We start from the raw sequence: 11,308 nt of genomic DNA, 5'->3' as shown, positions 1-11,308 counted from the left end.
TGTATGTGATGTACATGTTACGTCCCAATTACTTTTGATGTAACAGAGACTTTGAGATTATGTTGGATTTTCGCTTCGTTTTTGTTAAGCTCTTTGATATGAAATTGTCTTTTGAACTCTTTCAATTCTATTATCTTGTATGATGTATGTTATGTGGCTTGTGTAGGGCCTTTTGGCCGATGCGTAATGTCACGTCAAGAAGGTACTTTTGGTCGTGACAATTATAATCTTATTCTTGAAACAATCTTCTGGAAGAAGTTATTTTGAATTTGGATTATAAATTTTGTTGATATAATGTTTAATTCATAATTTTAAAAAATGGAAAAGGGCCTAAAAGACCCTAGAAGTATTGGAAATGGTACAAAATTACCTTTCATCCACATATTGGCTCCAAAATACCTTTTTCATCAACCTATTGACTCCAAAATATCATTCTCATCAACCTATTGATTCCTAAATACCATTCTCATCCACCTTTGGGTTCAAAATTGCCCACTTATTTAATGTTTTTAAATTTAAACTGTTTAAATATTTTTTTCAAATACATGACACTCAACTATTGATTATAATTTAATTTATTACTCTCATTTATAAACCGACCCTCTACCCACTCATTACTAATTAAACCCCATCCAAATAATAAACCAATTCTAATATTAAAATCGCCCTAAACACTACTAAAACACGACGAAATTACAAATTCTTGAAAAAGTCATCCAAAATTATTCGAGTTCGAATCGAAGCCCCAATTAAACTTTGGTTGATCCACTTATTTTAGGAGGACACTTTCAATAGGATTCTCTTTCAAGTTTAAATTTAAAATTTATGATTAAAGGTAAACAGTAATACATCCCGAATTAATTCATGTGCTCTTTTAAAACATAATTTTATAAATATTTATGATTTGTTTTAAATATAGTACTTTTATATATTATTTTTAAAAGAAGTTATCTATTAAGTAACATCTTTTAATTGAGACGAAGAATAATTAAGATGAACATACTTAGACTTTTAAGTTTATCGATAACTTTTCTTTAGAGAATTGAATGATAATACATTTTGATTGAGGGCCTGAATGTATGATAATGTACTTCTATAGACATTTTCACCTCCAAACTTAGAAACACTCATTGGCAGTACTTTTTCTGTTGCATTAGTAATATGGCGGGTTAATTGGATGTGGTTTAATTAGTAATGGGTGGACAATGTATTGATTTATAAATTATATTAATAAGTTAAATTATAACAAATAATTGAGCGCCATATATTTTAAAAATATTTAAATAGTTTAAATTTAAAATCGTTAAACAAATGGTCAATTTTGAACCTAAAGGTGGATGTCAATGGTATTTTGGAGCCAATACATAGATGAATGATAGTTTTGTCCCAATTCTAATACTTTAAGGGTATTTTAGGCTCTTTTCCGTTTTAAAAAAATATGCACATTCAAATATTGAAAACAAATAATCTTACTGATTCAGTGTTCAAAATCTAAAATTTACATCTTAATATTCAAATGTGCATTTATAATTTGACATCTTAATCTTAATACACAGTTTAATATTCAAATGTTTATTCAAATTCAGAAATTTTAATCTTAATGAAAACAATGAAACATTAGAGTCTTATCTGAGTATATACTATCTCCGCTACACACCTTAGCCTCTTTCTACTTAACGACTTAGCCCTCAATTCACTTGTAACATCACCGTTCTTGCAAGTTAACATCTTAATTTAAGCATACTAGAGAAAATCTCAAAATTAACACTAACACCATTACAATGCCATTTATTTTATAGCAATGTTAATCTAAAATAAACCTTAAAATTCAAACCAAATCTAAGTAGGTATAATTTGGTATTATAATTTCTAATGACATTGGTGTAAAAGGGCATTGACTTTCCAATTGAGTGTTTGTATAGAGTGCATAAAATAGAGGAGAGCATTCACCTCTAGGTTGTAGTCTTGCAGAGTTCCCTCCGAATTCCGATCTTCTATGATATCTTTCCACATTGATCTTCGATTATAACCATGAGAGCTCCACTACTGTTATATCCACTCCTTCTCCTCCTTCTATTGGCTACCTCTGCCTACTCCTGGAAGAAGGAGGAGTTTCGCAACTGTGACCAAACCCCATTTTGCAAAAGAGCCCGTTCCCGAAAACCTGGATCGTGCAATCTGCGGGTTGTCGATGTGTCCATCTCCGATGGAGATCTTATAGCCAAACTTGTCCCCAAAGAAGAAAACCCAGAAAGTGAACAACCCAATAAGCCTTTAGTTCTCACTCTTTCCGTCTACCAAGATGGTGTGATGAGGGTGAAAATTGATGAAGATCAAAATTTGAATCCACCCAAGAAAAGATTTGAAGTTCCTGAGGTGATTGAGGAAGATTTCCTCAACACTAAGCTGTGGTTAACCAGAGTAAAGGAGGAGCAAATCGACGGAGGTTCGAGTTCTTCGTCTGTTTTTTACTTGTCTGATGGGTATGAAGGGGTGTTGAGACATGACCCATTTGAGGTTTTTGCCAGAGAGAGTGGAAGTGGGAAGAGAGTGTTGTCCATAAACTCAAATGGGTTGTTTGCTTTTGAACAGTTGAGGGAGAAGAAAGAAGGGGATGATTGGGAGGAGAAGTTTAGGAGTCATACTGATACAAGGCCTTATGGTCCACAATCAATTAGTTTTGATGTATCTTTTTATGGTGCAGATTTTGTTTATGGCATTCCTGAACATGCTACTAGTTTTGCTTTGAAACCAACTAAGGGGCCTAATGTAGAGGAATATTCTGAGCCTTATAGGTTATTTAATCTTGATGTGTTTGAGTATCTTCACGAGTCGCCTTTTGGGCTTTATGGTTCAATTCCTTTCATGATTTCACATGGTAAAGCCAGGGGTAGTTCGGGTTTTTTCTGGTTGAATGCTGCAGAAATGCAGATTGATGTATTGGGATCCGGCTGGAATTCAAATGAGTCTTCAAAGATAATGTTGCCCTCGGACAAGCACAGGATTGATACTTTGTGGATGAGTGAGTCTGGTGTAGTGGATACTTTCTTTTTCATTGGTCCTGGGCCAAAAGATGTGGTTAGACAGTATACTAGTGTAACGGGAAGGCCATCTATGCCACAGTTATTCGCAACTGCATACCATCAATGTAGATGGAATTATAGAGACGAGGAAGATGTTTATAATGTTGATTCAAAATTTGATGAGCATGATATCCCTTATGATGTTTTGTGGCTTGATATTGAGCACACAGATGGGAAGAAGTACTTTACTTGGGACAGGGTGTTGTTTCCTAACCCAGAGGAAATGCAGAAGAAGTTAGCTGCAAAGGGTAGACACATGGTTACCATTGTGGATCCTCATATCAAGAGGGATGAGTCTTACCATATACACAAGGAGGCCTCAGCAAAGGGATACTATGTTAAGGATGCTACTGGTAAGGATTATGATGGATGGTGCTGGCCTGGTTCCTCATCATATACTGACCTGCTGAATCCCGAGATTAGGTCATGGTGGAGTGACAAATTTTCACTTGATAGCTATGTTGGCTCGACAAAGTATTTATACATCTGGAATGACATGAATGAACCTTCCGTCTTCAATGGACCAGAGGTATATAGTTTACCTGTGATTGTTTTGATTCACTGTTTTGATACTTCTCCAGTTATGCTGGACCAACATTCTGACTATTATTCTGTCCCTTGCATATTATCCAAAACAGTACTTAGGTAGTACTGAAACCATATATGCTATTGGAACCCGATAGTGCTCCTATTTCTATCTATAATGGATCAAGGATAACAGTGATAGAAATAGTGTCATTAGAGTAGAAATGATTACACCAAAAACAAAACAGTAAAATAAAATTTGGCTTGATCTTCGGCACATCATTCTCTATTTGCTCAAAGCACCTGGAATTTTCTCCTTCCACACTGTCCACCAGATACATATAGGGATAAGTGTCCATCTATTTCTGCACTTTGCTACTGAGCCTGCTTCTTCCCAACTTCTTAGAGCTTGAGAGACCTTTCACGGCATGGTCCATGCTATGCTTTTAAGGTTCAAAATGACACTCCAACTCATGCCTGTGAGCTTGCTGTGTAAGAATAGGTGGTTACTGGCTTTGCATTCTCATTGCACATGAAGCATCTTGAGCACAAGTGCATTCCCCTCTTCATCAGATTGTCCAGTGTGAGGACAACTTCTCTAGCTAGTAACCACACAAAACAAGAAACTTCATATGGGATTTTGGCTTTCCAATTTTGCTTGCATGGCCAATTATGAGTCTGGAGGTTGGGCTGGTTCATTAGATGATATGCTGCATTGACCCTGTAGGGTTCTTACTGTTCCCTTGTCACCAGAGAGTATCTTCACCAGTTTGTAGTCCTGTGAACTGAATGAGAGCACTAAAAAAATTAGCTATTCTGTCCCTTGCATATTATCCTTATACTTGTCTTTCAAATTTTATTAGGTAGAATTTCTTGCAGTTCTTCAAGAATGCAGTCAATATGTCAGTTTTCACTTGTTAATATCCACACTCTTTCCTTTGTTAATAGTCGAATACTGGAGTACTATTGCGATGATAAGTATTTTCATTCGAAGCACCCATTTACAGTATATTATTTGCTGAATCTTCAATAATTTTATATATTTAATGCGGTTTCGATTTGCAAGAATTTTATATACACAAGACTTGTCTGCATAATGATTGCATATGTTATCTAGGAGTCAATTAGGAGAGACACGGCCACAGGTAGACCCTTTCTTTTGGAGTTGATGCCAACATATGTTGCAGTGGTTGAGAGTACAAAAGTGGAAATGATAATCAACTCCTGCATGCTCTAATGTACACCAAGACTAACTAGGCAGAGATTTATTTAATAAATGAACATGCTTCCTGAAGCAAGATGTTTCATGTTTGATCCTGAGTACTATGCTTGTAATAGTTGGGCAACATTGTTTCCTCATATCTCAAATTTAACACTAGACAATCAATGAGCATTTTGTTTGGCAAAGCGAATCAACCCGTTCCTTACCAAATCATCAGCTATCTATTTCTTCTTCAGTTTGGCAATGCCAATCAAAATAATTTGAACTCATAGGGTACTCCATGGTTTCTTAGTCCTGTGCGTAGATGGTTCAGATGAGTCACTTGAATTGCTGGTCCAAATCTTAATTTGAGATTATTCCTTCTACATTGGTTTTTAATATTTCTACTGTTGCAAAAGTTGTGCGACTCCATTTACATCTTCATTTTTTAAATATCTCTTTTCGTTGAGCCCTCAAGGCCCCCATCGTTTTATTTAATTATTTCCCTACAGTTGTCCTGTTTCCAGACTAATTTGAAGCAGGTTTAGCAAGAGAAATACGAAATATCTTAATTTCTCCAAGGATAGCACCTGTGGAAAGCATCAGAAAATAAGATCCTTTGACAAAAATGAATAATAAGGAGTTGAACTTTTAACAGTTTTGTTGTAGATTTAGACCTCATAACTTTTAGGTGCTAAACTTGAAACTGAATCCTTGTTGTCAATGTATGTAAGCAAAACATAGAAAACAGAGAAGATACAATATAGTACCATATAAACTAGGAATGATCTATCGGAAGTTTTTGAAACCAATTAAGGTAGCAAGTAAAAGGAACAAAAGCTAATCAGAATAGGATGTTGTCAATGATGATTCTAAGGTATTCATTTTGTTTCTTCCAATTATTTTTTGTCAATTTCCCTTTTGATCTTCAAGCTATTAAAGACCATGAGCTAATTGTAACGGGGGCGGATCTATGTGAGACAGTAGGGTGCCATGACACCTGTAGCTTTGCTAAAATTTTCATATATACATAAATATTATAGTGTGCAATTTATATAAATAACGTTTGGCACCCTCAGTAACAAATTTGTTTCTGGTCCGTTTGTTAGTGTGCGAATGTCACGCATGAGCGAGGGTTTGAATCCCTGCGGTGTATATCTGGCAAACTACTGCCCGTTTTCTTTTCTTGTTTCCCTTTTTGTGTTTTCTTTACTTATTTATATTTTTCATTTACTATTCCTACTCTTCCTCCAATGGAACCCATATGTTAATTTATTTATTTAAATTATCACTTTGCTTCTTTTTAATCTTTCAAGATCTATAATATTAAATTAAATCTGATTTTAATCTCCCCCCTCCCCCCTTTTATCTATGGTACATTTTATCTATTAAATTTGTTTCCTAAATAAATGTATAATGTCACATATGTGTCTACTTCTTTAACTATATACAAGTGTAAGTGCCTACTTGTGTACACCCAAAGCTGGAGGGCATAGATGTTAGCTGGGACCAAGTAGCACATTTATGTATTATGCCTTTGAACAAAGGCAACAGTGGTAAGGGCCATTTTGTGCTAGTTCATAGACTTCTTTTTGCACTTTATCAAGTGTTTTGTTTTGTTCAATTTTTCTTAAAAAATATTATTGTATAGATAATTTTTTGAATTTTTGTAATGAAAATATTTCTCTTTCCTTGTAAGTTGATGGGATCCTTGTAGAAGTTGTTTTGAAGGAGTTTAATTGTGTATTCAAAAATTTAGTTTTCTAGTTTATGTTTTTCTCATTTTTTTCAATAGAATTTGATCAAGAACTAGTTAAAATCGTATAAAATTCATTTTGGTTCGATGATCGTGTATTTACTTAGATACAAAAAACTTGTAAATCGAACTCAATTGGCCAAAAACAGATTGAAGCGACTAACTGTACACCCTAATTCGATTTTCATTACTAGCAATGAGTTTGTAATAAAACAGTGGCACCCTCAACCTTCAAATCTTGGATCCGTCTCTGATTGCAGTGTTGCCACTGATTGTTCAGCTTTCGCTATGTAAATGCCTGGGTTATATAAATGCTACTAAACAAGTTCTGTTATTTTTCACTGAGCGTAACCTTGAATGTATGAGATAGAAATTGGAGATATTTTATCTGAAAAGAATAATTAGCCCCAGGGCTAGAAGTGCTTCAGTCTGATAACTGTCATTCATGGTAGTTCTTGATTAAGTGGTTTGGCGTTGCCCAATATTTCTTTGATAAAGAACTGCAATTAGTTTTTGGGCCTGAGTTTCTCAAATACTTAGCAAGTTTGCTATTTCACTCGATTGTGATTAGGAAAACCAGGTAGATTTACTGATGTCATTGAAATTTTCACTCTTTCTCAATGCTAGGTAACAATGCCAAGAGATGCTTTACATCATGGAGGAGTAGAGCACAGGGAGTTGCACAATTCATATGGTTACTATTTCCATATGGCAACATCCGACGGGCTTCTAAAGCGTGGAGATGGAAAAGATAGGCCTTTTGTTTTGGCAAGGGCTTTCTTTGCCGGAAGTCAAAGATATGGAGCAATTTGGACTGGAGATAATACAGCAGAATGGGAGCACTTGAGGGTTTCAGTCCCCATGGTGTTAACTCTTAGCATCTCTGGAATAGTATTTTCTGGTTAGTTAATATGATTCTCTTTTCTCGGTCAATTAGTAGGCAGCCATATCTTTCTGATTTCATGACGGTTGTGCAACATCTTTCTTTAACAGGTGCAGATGTTGGTGGATTTTTTGGTAATCCTGACACTGAATTGTTGGTTCGCTGGTATCAATTAGGTGCATATTATCCCTTTTTCCGGGGCCATGCACATCATGACACTAAAAGACGGGAACCTTGGTTATTTGGGTATGATTCTTCAATTTAATGTTAAAAGCTTATAATATAAGAGTACAAGACATTAGACCACCATAGAATGTGGCCTAGTGATCAATGAAATGGGTTGAGAACCATGTTGTTTCTGAATCACATCCAAATGGAGGTAAAAATACTAGGTGATTTCTTTCCTCTACCCAAGCCCCGGTGGACAAGGTTCTGTGATACGTGTGTTGGCAGGAGGTAGCAGGTATCCCGTGGAATTAGTCGAGGTTGTGTACGCAACCTGACTGGGATGTCGTGGTTATGAAAAAAGTTTATAATACAATACATATATGTTTTCTTTGTCAATTTTCTCCAAATTCTTATATTTGTCTTTTATTTCTCCAATGCTTCTGTAATTGTTATACACCACAAGTCAGCATTACATTTCTCATTTGGTTTTGATACATAAAATTCCCTCCAACTTGTCCCATTTTTCAACTGCACACTTCAACCCCCCCTAGGCTTGTTCTAAATGGAAATTATACTACCCAAAGAGACCAAACAACGAGATTTAAGGGAGGCAGTATAACTCACGTGAAGCTCTTTTTGAAATTTGCAAAACTTGGCTTTCTAAGTAGAAATGCGTTTCTTTCTTGTGAAGAATTTGTGTGCTTGCTTCTGGTTTAATTCTGGTTCCATGTAGCACTATATGGATGAAATTCCTACCAATGGCTCTTATATGTAGCTACCAAATAAGAGTGTTATTTAACGATACAATCTTTTTGGGCTTTAGGACCCTACATGTGATGTAAGATGTTATTGTTTATCAAGGTTATTATGTCCTTTACAGAGAAAGAAATACACAATTGATGAGGGAAGCGATACATGTTCGTTACATGTATCTTCCTTATTTCTACACTCTATTTAGAGAAGCAAATTCAAGTGGTACTCCAGTTGCTCGTCCGCTTTGGATGGAGTTCCCTGGAGATGAAAAATCCTTTAGCAATGATGAGGCTTTCATGGTTGGGAATGGTCTTCTGGTGCAAGGAGTTTATACAGAGGTTCTGTTCTAACCAAACAACTATTCCTTCCGTTCAAATTTATGTCACTCTTTCTATTATGGGACATCCCAAAATGTTAGATAGAACTTTCAAGAATTTAAATTACTGAAACTGGTCACTCTTTAACTTTTGATGTATGTCTGCTCTTTTTTCAACCACAACTTTAATACTCTTTCATTATCACCAATATATTATTAAAGTCAAATTAACATCTTAAATTCTTATGTTCCAGTGGAACATTCACATAAAATAAATGCAGGGAGCAATTCATTTTCATTCTCAGCAATGTTCCTTCTTGAATCAGCCTCTTTTCTTTTCTTTATTACCTGAAAGTTCATATCTTTCCATGCAGAAAGCAAAACATGTTTCTGTCTATCTACCAGGAGAGGAATCCTGGTATGATTTAAGAAGTGCATCTGTATACAAAGCAGGTCATACACACAAATATGAGGTCTCGCAAGATAGTATTCCTTCTTTTCAAAGGGCTGGAACTATCATACCAAGGAAAGATCGTTTACGTCGTAGCTCAACACAGATGGAAAATGATCCTTATACTCTGGTAACATCTATATCTTGTAGCTTTTTCGAATATCTGTTCTTTAACTGATATGTTTTCCTTTGTTCTGGCATTCGGGCACATAGCTAATTTCACTAATATCTTTCTTTGTGAATCCAAAGTTCTGACATTTGAGCTCATAAACAATATTCTTAGACAATAAAGAAAAACTCGTCAATGTCTTCTCTTCCTTCATATCCAATTCAATGCATTTTCCTTCTCAATCTGAAATTCTTCCTTAAACGGCACCTTGTTTTCTCGACTACTGACTAGGAATGACCTGCCAATAACATTTTTTATGGTCATGCCACATCATCAATTCATGGTTCCGTCTTACACTTTTGCTACTTTTTGTGATAGTGTTTGGAGCATCTTTAACAACCAGCTTGTTTTATACTGCAGGTTATAGCTCTTAATAGTTCCAAGGCAGCTGAAGGTGAGCTTTATATAGATGATGGGAAGAGCTATGAGTTCAAACAAGGTACCTTCATTCATCGGCGTTTCACATTCTCAAATGGGAAGCTTATATCTTCAAATGCAGCCCCGTCTACAGCTGGCAGTGACACATTTTCTTCCGAGTGCACTGTAGAGAGGATAATCTTGTTAGGATTGTCCCCTGGAGCTAAAACAGCCATTATTGAACCAGGAAATAAGAAAGTGGAAATTGAGCTTGGGCCACTCTTCATTCAAGGAAATCGAGGATCTGTTCCAACCATTCGCAAGCCTAATGTGCGTATTGCAGATGATTGGTCGATCCAAATTTTGTAAGAAGTTGGTAGTTGTGATGAAGTCTACATTTTCCTCTTCCGTGTTCATCATGTATTGGGTTAGACCAGCTAATACGTAAATCTTTACTAGAAGAATTAAACATTGATGAAGATTGTTATACAGAGATAGTTTGAAGCTCATCCCTTGTTTAAGTCTTCAGACTTGAAGTTTTCTGATCTTAATTTTGGTAATTTTAAGTACACTTGACACTCTTTTAGTTAGTCTAAAACAGAATGATACTTTTCTATCATTGATATTCATATAAATATATATGATTTATTTTAAATTATAAGTTTTAAAAGTCTTCTATTCTTATTTTTTTGAACACTAAGCCCGATCAATCACAAATTCATATGTTGGTTTTTAAAATATAAGTTACAAGAAGTCTTTTATTCTTAATTTTTTGAACACTATGCCCAACCAATTACAATTTCATATTTTGGAGCGGAGGAAGTAATTATTATTTTGAAAAAGAAATCGGAGATATCTATATTGCAATCACTAATAGGATAAAAATTGTTCAAACTAAAAAAATAAAAGAATCTTGAAGACTCTTGACTATGAATTGTGATCTACGAGTTGGATCATTCGAATCAATAATGGTCAATCTATGCATAAGAAATGAAAAAAATGTAAATGAGCTAAGCTCCCCATTCTTTGTTTTTCTACTCAGGGCATTGGCTAAGACGTTAGCGTTTTTCGGGTGATAACGAACAGTAAATCTTAGTCTTTCAGTAACTCCATTCACATCCTCGGCTCAAATTACATTCCTCTCCAACATTAACGCTGCACCTAAATCCGAATAAGATGCATTACAATAAGTAATGAAATTCTTACCTTCTACATGCAAGGCAAGAATCAGTACTCAACAAGGTCTTGAGCTTCATTAAGTTCTATTAACGCTCATCCGACCATACAAATGAAACTTCTACTTGGACAAATTGGAGAACTAATCCCTTAAAGAATCGACGGTAATAACTAGCTAAACTGACAAAACTCCTTACCTCTAGAACATTAGTAAGCTTTGTCCAACTCTTGACTGCTTCAATCTTCTGGGGATCCACCATCACTCCATCCTTAGAAACCACGTGACCTGAGCAAGACACTAAATCGAGCCAGAATTCATACTTGGAGAATTTGGCATAAAGCTTTTTCTCCCTTAATAATCCCAATACAATTCTTAGATGCTCTTTGTGTTCTTTGCTTGTCTTTGAGTAGATCAGTATATCATCAATAAATACAATAACAAAGAAATCCAAGTATATCTTAAAATTTCA

At 35.3% G+C, this 11,308-nt stretch overlaps 1 protein-coding gene across 1 annotated transcript; it reads left to right on the top strand.

The window, feature by feature from the left end:
- The first annotated feature begins 1,890 nt into the window (after positions 1–1,890).
- Positions 1,891–10,248, top strand: LOC107017768 (probable glucan 1,3-alpha-glucosidase). Its single transcript, XM_015218022.2, has 6 exons — positions 1,891–3,612; positions 7,193–7,466; positions 7,559–7,694; positions 8,497–8,707; positions 9,060–9,266; positions 9,666–10,248. Exons 1-6 carry the CDS (start codon positions 2,032–2,034, stop codon positions 10,029–10,031), a joined length of 2,775 nt encoding a protein of 924 aa, XP_015073508.1. The 5' UTR covers positions 1,891–2,031; the 3' UTR covers positions 10,032–10,248.
- Positions 10,249–11,308: the final 1,060 nt, after the last annotated feature.

This window comes from Solanum pennellii, chromosome 4, assembly GCF_001406875.1.
Source record: "Solanum pennellii chromosome 4, SPENNV200".
NCBI lineage: Eukaryota > Viridiplantae > Streptophyta > Magnoliopsida > Solanales > Solanaceae > Solanum > Solanum pennellii.
The sequence above is the reverse complement of the archived record's forward strand: the minus strand, read 5'-3'. Positions and strand labels throughout refer to the sequence as shown.

Bases quoted from the DNA above. Each gene is read 5' to 3' on its own strand.
- LOC107017768 (XM_015218022.2), top strand. From the start codon at position 2,032: ATGAGAGCTCCACTACTGTTATATCCACTCCTTCTCCTCCTTCTATTG. The intron at 3,613-7,192 runs GTATATAGTTTA...TCTCAATGCTAG, and splicing joins CCGTCTTCAATGGACCAGAG to GTAACAATGCCAAGAGATGC. The intron at 7,467-7,558 runs GTTAGTTAATAT...TTTCTTTAACAG, and splicing joins CTCTGGAATAGTATTTTCTG to GTGCAGATGTTGGTGGATTT.